Raw genomic sequence first — 14,295 nt, 5'->3', positions numbered from 1 at the left:
ACTGGATCTAAGAGTACTCGGGGCAGGGGGTGTGAAGTGTTTAGAAGACTCAAAAGGTGGGTAAGAGGAACTAGATTATGAAGGTCCTTGAATGACAAACAGAAGCCTTTGTATTTGGTGGTAAGGAGACACTGGAGTTTACTGAGTAGGGTGGGGGTAACATGGTCAGACCTGAGTTTTAGGAAAATCATTTTTGTAGCTGAATGGAGGATAGAATGGAATGAGGAAAGACTTAAGGCAGACAGACCCACCAGCAAGCAGGCTATTACAACAGTTCAGGCATGAGCTGATAAGAGCCTGCACCAGGGTGGTGGCAGTGTCAAAGCAGAGAAGGGGGCATATTTGAGAGATGTTGCAATGGTGAAATCAACAGGCTTTGAAACAAATTGGACAGAGAGGAATGAGAGGTGAGGAGTCCAGGATGACACCTAGGTTATGAGCCTGGGGGGCTGGGACAATGGTGGTACCCACAACTGTAATGGATAAGCTTGGACAGCAGGAGGATGGGAAAAGATAATGAGTTCAGTTTTGGACATGCTGATTTTAAGATGTCTACTGGACATCCAGTTCAAGATATCTGTTTTTGTTTTTTTGCAGGGCAATGAGGGTTAAGTGACTTGCCCAGGGTCACACAGCTAGTTAAGTGTCAAGTGTCTAAGGCTGGATTTGAACTCAGGTCCTCCTGAATCCAAGGTCAGTGCTTTATCCACTGTGCCACCTCGCTGCCCCAGTTCAAGATATCTGAAAGACAGTTGTAGATGCAAGAATGGAGACTAGCTGAGAGGTTAGGCCAGATTTGAGAATCATCATTAAATCCATGGAAGTTGATGAGATCACTGAGTGAAATAATACAGAGAGAGAAGGGAAGAGGACCCAGGTCAGAGTCCTATGGGACACTCATACTTAGTGGGCATTACATGAATAAGGATGCAGCAAAGGAGAATGGGAAAGGATTAGTCAGAGAGGGAGGAAGAAAACTGAGAGAGTGGTGTCCTGAAAACCTAGACAGAAGAGAGTATTGAGGAGAAGAGAGTGATTGACAGTGCCCAAAGACCGAGGAGTGGTGAAGAAAAATGAGAATTGGGGGCAGCTAGGTGGCGAAGTGGATAAAGCACCAGCCCTGGATTCAGGAGGACCTGAGTTCAAATCTGGCCTCAGACACTTGACACATACTGGCTGTGTTATGATAGGGAGGAACCTCAGCTATCAGAACATTTGCCAAAAGCCTCTGTGTTAAAAGTAAATTAGTCAATAAATTATTGAACTAGAAACGACCAACAGCTCCTGGGAGAAGTAACCACTTGAGAGCTTGATAGATCTGGAGTATAAAGTGGGCACAATTTACCTACAATTCTGTAAAAACAGGGGCGGCTAGGTGTCGCAGTGGATAAAGCACCGGCCCTGGATTCAGGAGTACCTGAGTTCAAATCCGGCCTCAGACACTTGACACATACTGGCTGTGTGACCCTGGGCAAGTCACTTAACCCCCATTGCCCCGCAAAAAAAAAAAAAGAGAGAGAGAGAGAGAGAGAGAGAGAGAATTGACATAAGGTCTTTGGATCTGGCAATTAGGATATGACTAGTAACTTTGGAGAGAGCAACTTCAGCTTTTCCAAGAGCTCTTCCACTATATTAAGATTCAGGAACATGTCTTCAAGTTCTTATCATCTTGTCAACCATTCTCTGTAAACTTCAATATACCGACTTTAGATTTGTCTAAAGTTTTTACAATTAAATATGCATATGATGATGATGGACCATTACTATGATTGGTAGAGTTGATGGCTGCAGTCAATTCATTTTACTGGTTTTCACTCTGGTGTTTCTATATTCCTTTGCCTGGTACTTTGTAGGGCTTGTCATTAGTTCCAGGTACAGGGGGAGGAAAAGGTAAGGGAGTAAAGAGAGTTGGACAGGTAAATGGAAAAGATTTTCCCCAAGTTTTAAAAAGACTCAGGAGGATGTACTCTCTGTTTTCCTTACCTACACCATGAGGTGAGGAAGAGATGATTAGAATTCATTTGCCCTAAGCTGCTGGAAGCAAGGACTGGGCACCATCAGCTGATAACAAGTTGGGAGGTTTTCAGAGCTCCCCAACAATCCCCTTTTGTAATAGCTGGGAATAGATATGGCCATAACTAAAGAATGTTAACTAGACCAAATCAACAGTAAAAGGTTATGTATACCTGCTTTATATCTATATAACTGGGGTCGTGTAAAAATTTCTCAGGTGAAAAGGGGTCACAAGCGGGAAAAAAATTTAAGAAGCCCTGAACTAGTCCAAAGGCATACTAGCCCTGGCCATCTCATTTTAAGAGCTTGCAGGGGATAAGAAATTTGTAGAAGACTTAAAATGGAAATATCAAGGAGAAAAAAAAGGATCTCTCAGTTTTCTCTATAAAGGTGACTGCTGTCTGAACAAAATCCGAAATATCAACACTTGCTCATCTACAAGGTTATTCACAATTGCTCACAGAACAATAATGCTGTCACTGTGCTCAATGTTCTCCTGGTTCTGCTCACTTCACTATACATCAGAGTTCATGAGTCTTTCCATGTTTTTCTGAAATCATCCTGCTTGTCATTTCTTATGGCACAATAATATTCCATTACAATCATATACCACAGCTTCTTCAGTCATTCCCCAATTGATGGACATTCCTTCAATTTCCAATTCTTAGCCACCACAAAGAATTGCTATATTTTTTGTACAATTTTTTCCCCTTTTCTCTTTTTCACAGTTACTATTGTTCACTGTTTCCCTCCATCCTATTCCCTTCCCCATGATACTTACTCTATTATTTAACTTCTTTCACCCTATCCCTCTTCAAAAGGGATTTGCTTCTGACTAGCCCCTCCCCCAATCTGCCCTCCCTTCTTTTACCCCTCCCTCCTTATCCCTTTCCCCTCCTATTTTACTGCAGGGTTAGATAGATTACTCCACCCAATTGAGTGTGTGTATTATTCCCTCCTTGAGCCAATTCTGATGAGTGTAAAGCTGCTTGTCTACAAGGTGATCATAACTTTGATTTGCTATCATCCTTAAATTCCTTTCCCAGAAAGAAGCTTCTATTCCATGGTGACACTTTAAGTCTGGAGAAGCTGTAAAGGTACTACCCAGGAAAGTTTTTCTTGACTATGAAATCAAATTCAAGTCCTTCCTGTAGTATTTGTTTTATGCTATAATAAATCTGTCTTGTGTTCTCTGTAAACACAGTCAGTGCCTGGCACATAGAAGGCACTTAATGTTTATTGATTTGATGTAGGAGGTGAAAAAAGGGTTAACAGGAAAACCTAAGACCCAAGCTCTAATTCAGATATTAGCTCTAAAAGGGAGTCAGACCCCAGTTAATGGATAACTTACAAGTAGGATGCTGGGTTTTCGTACCCACATAAATCAGTACCCATAACTGGAACAGAAGGACCTAGGTCGAGGAGACCTGAAGACTATAACAATGAAGAAATGACAAGAGTATAAAAATTCTAAAGAAAAATGATTATATTTTGAAACTAGCCATGGGAATCAGAAAAAGAAATGCGCAGAAAAGGCCAAATTTGTCCCCAGATTCACCTTGTGACATGTAAACCCCCAAAACACACCTCCACTGAAAAAGGTACCCACCTCGGGGGTTGGCTTAGGACACCAGGAACTCCAAATTAGGATAAGCCCTCCCCTGAAACACCCCAAGGTAGAGATTATTATAATGAGACTGATAATCAATTTATCCATACTATAAATATAACTGTCTTTCCTTTCACTAGGGTGAGGCCTTTGTGTAGTTCCAGCTCAGACTTAACCAAGACAGATACCTTTCCACTATTCTGGTTCTCTCCCTGTGGTCACTCACAGTATTGCAATAAAACTTGGGAAACTGAGTCTTGTAATTCTTTTGGGATGACTCACGAATTCCATCCCAAATTCCATGGCCCCCTAAGAGAGAGACAAGCATCAGAAGTTTGTGCCAGGCAAGTCAAACCATCACTGTCAGCTGGGAGAGTGGCACCATTTCACCTTAAGCCCATACAGAGAAAGCCCAAGACCCCGAGCCCTGGGAATAGGGACACTAAATAATGACATTTAAAAGGAGACACAAATATCTGCACCCTAAGGCTCATGCATTTTCATCTGATTTGTAGCAGAAACTTTCCAGAACACTGATGCAATCAGCAAAATGTCATCTGCAAACAGGAACTAAAGTAACTCATCATCTATTGGAAATCCTTCTTCGGTTTGAAATCTGGGCAGGATGTCCATTATGATGGAAACAAACACCATGGGCAAGCATGCATTTCCCTATTCTATGTTTCATATTGATAATTAGAAGATCACTGAACAAAATTATCTCACTAGTTATATCTTTCAAGGAGTCTTGTATGATTTAACTACCATATTTACTTCTCTAATTCCTCACATGGAAAATGCTGAAGTAATTCTTGTATACTCTTTCAACAATGGTGAACTCTGGTAATGCCACAGCTAAGGTACAGCCATGGCCCTTGGTGGCCTACTGTCCTCTTTAAATAGGCCTCTGAAGGGAGGAGCATTGTGCATTGGCTACTCAAGTACTTTGCCCAAAAGTTCCTCTTGCTTTCTCTCTAGGTACATTTCCCATACTACCAGGCCATAAAGCAGGATGTTATCCAAAGGGAAAAATGATGATGAAGCAGGATATTATCCAATGGGAAAAATAATCAGAACAAATTAAATAATGTTGGTCCCAAACATGATCTTTCATAAAGTAATGAGGTAACTCTATTCTCTCAAAAAATAAAGTGAAAACAATTCCACAGCTTCTAAATATCAAGAAAACTTTTTAGTAAGAAGTATGTAAGGTTGTTGGGGTGGAGCCAAGATGGCAGAGGAAAGACATTAAACACACAGAGCTCCTGACACAATTACCCTCCCCCCCAAAAAAGCCATAAAACAACCCCTGGAGCAGCAAAACCCACAAAAAGACTGGCTGAGATTATTTTCCAGCCAAAGAAAGATTAGAGGGGGCTGTGCTGGGCTGCAAGAAAAGTCCAACCCCATGATCATGCCAATACGGTCCTCGGCAGGCTGCGCCAGAGAAACTTACCCCAGAGCCTCTGAATCAGTTGCAGCACCAGTGTCTTCTGGAATTAAGCTTATGGTCAGGTGAGAAGGTGAAAAGGCTGGCAGGGAGTGGGGAGGAATACAGGGGTGTCTGTGGGACCTAAGGAAGTATTTGGCTGTCCCACCCCAGTGGGGAACTAGGAAGAAATCTTGAATGGAGGAGGGCCCAGGTGGGGAAGGGATGCAGGCTCCTCGAAGCTAAGAACCACGGCACACAAAGCTCTGCTGGCTGGTTAATTAGCAAGTTGGCTTGAGGTTATCTTCGGGCCAAAGAACAGGCCAGGTGAGAGAAAAACCTGCCCTTCCTCAAACCCAAACACCTGGGACCCTCTGAAGCTTGGGACAGTGTAGCTTGGAAGTAGGGCCCCACTGTAAGAGGGAGTTAAAAGTCAAGTAAAAGACAGCAAGATGAGCAAGCAAAGAAAGTTGAGAACTATAGAAAGTTTCTTTAGCAACAAGGAAGATCAAGGTGCACCCTCAAAAGAGGATAGCAACCTCGGGGCCCCTACATCTAAAGCTTCCAAGAAAAATATGAATTGGTCTCAGGCCATGGAAGCAAGTGCTCAAAAGGGACTTTGAAGAGAAAGTAGGAGAGATAGAAGGAAGATTTAGAGAGGGGGAAGAAAGAATAGAAAGAGAAATGAGAGTGATGCAGGAGAGTCATGAGAAAAAAGTCAGCAGCTTGAAAAGCCAAATGGAAAAGGAGATAAAAAAATTCTACAAAGAAAATTATTGCCTAAGAACTAGGATTGGACAAATGGAAGCTAGGGACTTTATGAGAAACCAAGACACAGTAAAGCAAATCCAAATGAATAAAAAAATAGAGGGCAATATGAAATATCTCCTTGGAAAAACGGCTGACCTGGAAAATAGATCCAAGAGAGATAATTTGAAAATCACTGGACTACCTGAAAACCATGACCAAAATAAGAGTTTGGACAGCATCTTCCAAGAAATTGTCAGGGAAAATTGCCCTGATATTCTAGAAGCAGAAGGTAAAATAGAAATTGAAATCTCCAGGAATATTATAGCCAAATACGAGAGTTCCCAAGTCAAGGAGAAAATATTGTAAGCAACTAGAAAAAAGGAATTAAAATACTGTGGAGCTACAGTAAGGATAAAACAAGATCCAAAAGCATCTACATTAAAGGACCAGAGGGCATGGAATATGATATTTCAGAGGGCAAAGGAACTGGGACTACAGACAAAAATCACCTACCCAGAAAAACTGATTATAATCTTTCAGGGGGAAAATGGGACTTCAATAAAAAAGAGGACTTTCAGGCTATTGTGTTGAAAAGACCTGAGCTGAATAGAAAATTTGTCTTTCAAATACAAGACCCTAGAGAAGCATAAAAAAGTATATAAGGGGTCAGCTAGGTGGCACAGTGGATAGAGCACTGGCCCTGGATTCAGGAGTACCTGAGTTCAAATCCAGCCTCAGACACTTAACACTTACTAGCTGTGTGACCCTGGGCAAGTCACTTAACCCCAATTGCCTCACTAAAAAAAAAAAATTAAATTAAAAAAAAAAGGTAAATAAGAAAAAGAAATCATGAGGGACATTAAAAGGTTAAATTGTTTACATTCTTATGTGAGAAGATAATACTTCCAACTCATAAGAACTTTCTCAGTATTAGGGCAGCTGAAAGGAATATACTTAGACAGAGGGCACAGGTGTGGACTGAATATGAAGGGATAATATCTGTAAAGCATTTATCCTTGTTTTTTGCGGGGCAGGGTGGGGTGGCTTATGTCTGGGGCTGGATTTGAGCTCGGGGTCTCCTGGGTCCAGGGCTGGTGCTCTGTCTACTGGGCCACCTAGCTAACGCATTATGACATCTTTAAAATAAAGTTAAGGAGTAAGGGGAATGCACTGGAAGAAAGGGAATGGGAGAGGTAGACTGGGGGAAAGTAGCTCACATAAAAGAAACAAGAAAAAGCTTATGGAGGGGAGGGGGAAAAGGGGAAGGAAAGGGGGAGTGAGTGAACCTCACTATCATCAGAATTGGCTCAAAGAGGGAATAACATACATACTCAAGTGGGTATAGTAATATATTTTGCCCTGAGGGAAAGTGGGAGGGGAAGGAGATGGGCGAGGGGGGGGGGAGAGGGAAGGAAGGAAGGGCAGATTTGGGGACGGAGCAGTAAAAAGCAAAATACTTTCGAGGAAGGTGAAGATGACTTATATTGAATTGCTTGATTTCATAGGGAGGGTTGAGGAGGGAAGAAGGAAGAAAATTTAGAACAAAGAATTAGCTCAAAGACCTTAATCTCATCAGAGTTGGCTCAAAGAGGGAATAACATACACACCCAATTGGGAGGAGTAATCTATCTAACCCTGGAGGAAAGTAGGAGGGGAAGAGGATAAGGAGGGAAGGGTGAAAGAAGGGAGGGCAGAGCAGGGGAGGGGGCAGTCAGAAGCAAAACACTTTTGAGGAGAAATAGGGTAAAAGATAGAAAACACATTGAAGTGTATTTTTTTTATAGTTCCTTAATCTGAAGTTTTGTTTTTGTCTGTTTTCTCTCACAACCTGGCTAATGTGGAGATGTTTTTCATGACTACTCATGTATAACTTATATTGAATTGCTTGAGTTCTTGGGGGTAGGGGGTGGGAAGGGAGGGAGGAAGAGAAGTTAAAACACAAAGTTTTTAAAAAATGATGTCAAAATTTGTTTTTACATGTAATTTGGAAAATAAAATACTAAACAGAAAAAAGAGGTATGTAAATTGATAGGCACAGCTAAAGTTGAGAAACAAATGTCTAAAATCTAAAACATTCCTTCAGATGGGCACAATTTCTAAAATTCCATGAATAAAAGGGCACTCCAAAGATAAATCTCTAAGACTGAAAATGAGATACACAAGAGAATAAAAATTATTCTGATAATATAATCCTGAGGCAGTACAGAAAAGGTTAGTTCTGTTGACACAAGTTGCTGGAGAACTAATGATTGTTTTTAAGGGCAGCGATAACTCAAGCTTTGGTCCCAGAATCCAAGTGAAAAGCAGAGTATAATAAAAAGCAGTTTGCTTTATATTAACACATTCATATCCTGCTTTATGGAAGCAATTTACTTTGTATTAACACATTCATATCCTGCTTTATAGTTTTTTTAAATGGATTTCATTTCTGCAGAAAAGAGAAAAATTATTTTCAGGTGCTTGTGGTGTTAATGTGGTCTCAGAAAAAAAAAAAGAAACCACAGAGGGGTCATTTTAAGTCTTTGATTTGCTGATGATAAAATCAGCCCATGAAAGGGAAAATTATACAGAGAAAAAATCTTGTACTTCCTCAGAAAGGGTGGCAGGGAGGGAAATACCTGAAGTAAACAATAGGATAAATATGGTGAATGCTTCTTAGTACATTTTCTTTTTTCATATTATTAAATGCTAGTTTAAGATTTCATAGAGAAAAAGAGAAATTATTTGTTTTCTTGCTTAAGAAAAGTGTCAAATGTGGCCTGAAAGTTATAAAAGTTTTGCAAAACTGATCCATGATCTCATCGATGAAGGCATTCCTTACACTGATGTACAAACCCCAATCTATCCACACCTTTGGAACTTTCAAATTCTCATCCATATCCTCTGACATACTGGAAGCCAGAGATAACTTTCTAAGTCTCTTGACAATAGCTGGGTCATGGTATAGCCACACCCAGACTATTTCCTACTCTCAGAAAATCCATCTCTTTTCCCAATAACAATTTTTCTGGATAATATTCCTAGTGCTACTTCTTGAACTCAAATAATCACTGGTAATATGCTGAAACCTACTTACTTCCCCACTGCCCATTGGGTAAACCTTAACTTTGAGTCTTTAAAGATTGTATTTCCTAACTCACAGTCATGCAACATCTCAGGAAGAAGACTGAAGGAAGAAAATTCTCAGGAAGAATATGATACTAAAAGGAGGTGGTTTCAGGAAGAATCTTGAGGGCATTAAAAACACAGTATGATTTCCTTCTGCTTAACTCTGAGCCTGGCTCAGTGTTCATATGAACTATCTGTTCAAGATACAGGTACTGCTGGACCAGAACTATGGGCTGCAGGTAATAAACTCTTTGACGGTGGAGATGGTCTTACTTTTACCAGTATCCTGAGCACCTATTATAGGGCCTGGTGCAATAAGCAATACTTAATAAATGCTTGTTGATTGATAATCTGGATCACAGGTATAATTATTTCACTTGGTTATTCCTGTGTGGATAATACAAAAAAATTATTTTGTGTTATCTGCACTGTTCTGTAATATAATCAATACAATGTCATCCATAAATAGGACTTATTGGAGAACCTCACTGTCTACACTATCTCTTCTATTTGGATACTGTGCTGAACATTTTACATGCCTAGAACAAATACGTAGGGGACCATTCATCTCTCTGTTTTATACATTACTTGATATTAATAACCAAAGGATCTCCAAACGTAGTTATCCCCATTGTTATGTTTTTCTTTTTTTGTTGTTGTTTTTGTTTTTGCGGGACAATGGGGGTTAAGTAAGTTCCCCAGGGTCACACGGCTAGTAAGTAGCAAGTGTCTGAAGTCGGATTTGAACTCAGGTCCTCCTGAATCCAGGGCCAGTGCTTTATCTACTGCACCACTTCGCTGCCCCCATTGTTATGTTTTTCAAAAAATCTTTTAAGATTCTGTCATGCATCTTGTTGAAGGAAAGCCTTTAAGGGAGCACTCTGTGCTACCAAATTAAATGCTTTTTAATAGTCAACAAACAACATGCAAAGTAGAATCTTGTTTTCTCTACGTCTTCAAGCCACTTGTGTGACTATAAAAATAAAGTCTGCATCAAACCCCAGCATTCCACAGAGTCTATTAAGTGAGAACTATGACCAATCAAAAGAGGTAAGCCTAGCAATCTACAGCAGAAAAACCAAGTGGATAATTAATGTATTTTGCCCAGATAATAACTTGCAACAGGAGGGGCAGTCCACTAAGTCAAGAATTGCAGACAGACGATGAGCTGAGTCTAGAATTGAAAAGGAGGAAAAGAATAGGATAGATAGTATCCAAGCTCCTCCCTGAAACAAGTCTGCATTTTCATCAGAAAGACTTTCAACAGCACTGTACGGCTGAAAATCATGAAATGCCACAGGTTCTAAGGACTCAGAATCACAGGGGACCTGACGGGCAATGGAAAGATTCACTGTGGACATAAGTAGACTACAAGAAATTAGCCAAGATGACTTACAAGAAGTGGAATGAAAGCCATCAGAGCCCAGAGGAGGAGGTGGGCCATTTGTGTAGTGAGAAGCAGGAATAATAAATGGATAGCGGCATTAATGAAATCATGAAGGACCTAGAAAAAGCCACCAAGCAGTCCACTGAGGGTTTAAGGAGGAATATTAATAAGAATTACACAGCTCCCCAAATCCAGAAAAAAGAACTGTGGAATCTAGATGCAGACTGAACCATACTATTTCTGCTTTTTTTGTTTTTCTTTTTTGAGGTTTTTCCCTTTTGTTCTGATTCTTCTTTCACAGCATGACTAATGTAGAAATATGTTTAATATGATTGTCCATAAATAATCTATATCCGATTACTTGCTGCCTTGGGGAGGGGGGAGGGAGGGAGAAAAATTTGGAACTAAAAATCTTACGAAAACAAATGTCAAAAACTATCTCCACATGTAACTAGAAAATAATAGGGGCAGCTAGGTGGCACAGTGGATAAAGGACCAGCCCTGGATTCAGGAGGACACTTACTAGCTGTGTGACCCTGGGCAAGTCACTTAACCCTCATTGCCCTGCCCCCCCCAAAAAAATTAAATTAAAAAAAAAGAAAAGAAAAGAATTACACAGGGTGAGATTGTACAGAGATAACAGAAAGAATACTCACATCAATGAGATTCTGGATGAGGGTACTAATGTCATGATAATAGCTATAAATAAAGCACTTTAAAGCTTCTGAAGCACTTTACAAATATTATCTCAAAACAACCCTGAGACATCCATTATACAGATGAAGAAACTGGGGCAGAGAGAAATTAAATGACTTGCCTAGGGTCACATAAGTAACAAGTGTCTAAGGCAAGATTTGAACCTAACTCTTCCTGATTCCACATCTATTCATTGAACCACCTATCTGCATTAAAACCACACTGAGGAGGCATAGAGGAGGCAGCTAGATGGTGCAGTGGTAAAGCACTGGCCCTGGATTCAGGAGGACCTGAGTTGAAATCTGACCTCAGACACTTGACACCTAGTAGCTGTGGGACCCTGGGCAAGGCACTTAACCCTCATTGCCCCACAAAAAAACACACTAACAAAAACCAAAACCAAAACAAACAAACTCACCACACTGAAGGATCCTAACAACTCCCTAACTAAAATGGACACATGGGGAAACAGACAGCTCAGAAAACAGAAGTCTCTGATTTGTTCTTAAATGCAAAGGTATGACTGATTATCCTTAACTATCAGTAAATCATTAGATTTAACAGTGAATCTCTTGCTTATTAAGAAAAACTGGTGTAGTGTTAATTGAACCAGCTATATCTGTCCTGAAAACCATTGTCTCCAGTCTTTTCTCATATGCTCCACATTGGCAAATTGATAATAAAATAATATTCTTCTATTTATTTAAAATATCTGTCACCAATTACAAGGATCAGAGAGCCTGCAAACTCCTTGAATTAAATCTATAAACAACAGCTTAATTTGATAGTCCACCAGAATTAGGTTTGGAGGTTGGTTATGTTGCACTCGGTTTTTTGTTTGTTTTTAATCCATAATTACAATATCCTTTATAATTATAGGTCAAAGATGCAGGCACATTTTGCTTTGAAACAATTAAGTTTTGTTTTGAAATACTCACAAATTCTAGGGCAAATCACATGAAGTAAAACCCCACTATAATACTTCTGATCACACACACACACACACAAAAACAAACAATAAAAATTTATGAATATCTCTCCCCCTGCTCCAAATCAGGAGAAGAAAGGGAATTATCCAGTTTTGTATCTTTAGTGTTTATCTGAATCAGAAGATTCAAAAACTGATAACATACTGCTCCCCCCAAAAAATCCATAAATATTTAAATTGCTCCTTGGGTGAACAAAAGGACCATGAAGATTTGAAAGTTTATTCAACATATTCACACTTCATCTTCTTAGACATGTTTTTCTTTATGAGAAGGTTTCAACCATTAAAGCAACATCAGTGAACAACTCAAGTATAATGGTAAATTAATTTAACTACAATAAATACCAAAGGGGTGACTGGTTGTTCAAAGATATAAGAGCATTTGAAAACTGAAAAACCCAGAAGCAAAAGTTCAGGGAACATTTATAAAGTATATTTTTAAGTACAGTAAAAGAAATATTATTTCTATAGGTGACCAACACTCATCTTAAATATTTATAATAAATATATATATGAGAGATGGTAAAATGAAGAAAGTTTACATATATACAAACACATATACATATATATCAGAGAGAATTAAGTGGGATTTTAACATTAAACTCTCAAGTTTTCAGGGTATAAGTTTTCATTTATAAACAAGTATGTATGGGAAAATAATAAATGTTGGAGAATCTGTGGAAAAATTGGAACACTAATGCATTGTTGGTGGAGCTGTGAACTGATCCAACCATTCTGGAGAGCAATTTGGAACTATGCCCAAAGGGCTATGGGACTGTTCATACTCCTTGACCCAGTAATACTACTACTAGGTCTGTATCTCAAAGAGATCATAGAAGAGGGAAAAGGACCCACATATACAAAAATATTTATAGCAGCTCTCTTTGTGGTGGCAAAGAATTGGAAATTGAGGGAATGCCCATCAATTGGGGAATGGCTAAACAAGTTGTGGTATATGAATGTAATGGAATACTATTGTGCTGTAAGAAACGATAAGCAGAAAGATTTCAGAGTAACCTGGAAGGACTTACATGAACTGATGCTGACTAAGAGGAGCAGAACGAGGAGAACTTTGTACACAGTAACAGCAACATTGTCTGATGATCAACTGTGATACACTTGGCTCTTTTCAGCAGTGCAATGATCCAAAACAATTTCAAAGAACTCATGATAGAAAATGTTCTCTACATTCAGAAAAAAGAACTGTGGATTCTGAATGCAGATTGAACCATACCGTTTCTACTTTGGGGCTGGTTTTTTTCCCTTCTTTTTTGAGGTTTCTCCCTTGTGCTCTGATTCTTCTTTCACAATATGACTAATACAGAAATATGTTTAATGTGATTGTACATATAATAACCTATATTGGATTGCTTGCTGTCTTGGGGAGGGGGGAGGGAAGGGAAGGTGGGAGAAAAATGTGGAACTAAACAAATGTTGAAAACTATCCTTACATGTAACTGGAAAATAATAAATTACTTTAAAAACATAAGTATATAGGATAAATACTCATACTTTTTCTTTTATTATGATAGGTAAAATAATTTCTACATTTTCAACTGATGGCAAATATGGATTGAGTTTAGTTATATTTACCCCACAGTCAAGAAAAGCATATGCTCCCACATTTTTTTAAATCACCATACATATACCTATGGCTTTAAATCTGTAAGGAAAAATCTTAACCAGCTTATTGAGTGACAAAATTTTAGTTCAAGGGAAGTTTAACAGGGTGATTTTATCATCTGAATATTATTTGGTTGATCCTCTCCCACTGAACCAAAATTTTCCTTCACACTATTATTATCCAGTTAACATTTTCTTGCATGTTCACAAAAGTAGGTCACTCCACATGGGCTTATAAACTTACACAAATACAAAGACACATCAGGGAAATACAGAAAAGTCAGAAATAGCAAACTAACCTGCTTCTTCTCATATTGGTTTATCAGGCTCAAAAATAAGGAATAACATCTGGAATAGTCAGCCAAGGCTGCACAGCAGTCGTGATAGGAAGAAAGTTTGCTGTATACACACCAAATGGGGAAACAAAAATGAAAAAACATATATTTTATTTTTCTGTGAAACTCAAATTTGTGCTCTGTCCACTGAGAGATCAAGATTCTAATAGATTCATTTTTAGAGTTAAAAGATCATCTAGTCCAGCCCCAACATGTAACATTCTAAAGAGTATACATTGCCAATGCCACGTGGAAACATTTAGAGACTAAAAGGCAGCTATGAAATCGATTTGTACCCATATCTGTCAAGTAAAATTTACATCTACAAAAGGTCAAATTGCTATACTTTTTCATTTA

At 39.0% G+C, this 14,295-nt stretch overlaps 1 protein-coding gene across 1 annotated transcript in view; it reads right to left on the bottom strand.

The window, feature by feature from the left end:
- Positions 1-14,295, bottom strand: part of ARMC2 (armadillo repeat containing 2) — a 166,838-nt gene that overhangs the window by 49,145 nt on the left and 103,398 nt on the right. Inside the window, 1 exon segment of the mRNA XM_043999711.1 lies at positions 13,903-14,002. Coding sequence (XP_043855646.1) covers positions 13,903-14,002 — 100 coding nt within the window.

The sequence above is a fragment of the Dromiciops gliroides genome, chromosome 4 (genome assembly GCF_019393635.1).
Source record: "Dromiciops gliroides isolate mDroGli1 chromosome 4, mDroGli1.pri, whole genome shotgun sequence".
Classification (NCBI taxonomy): Eukaryota; Metazoa; Chordata; class Mammalia; order Microbiotheria; family Microbiotheriidae; genus Dromiciops; species Dromiciops gliroides.
The sequence above is the reverse complement of the archived record's forward strand: the minus strand, read 5'-3'. Positions and strand labels throughout refer to the sequence as shown.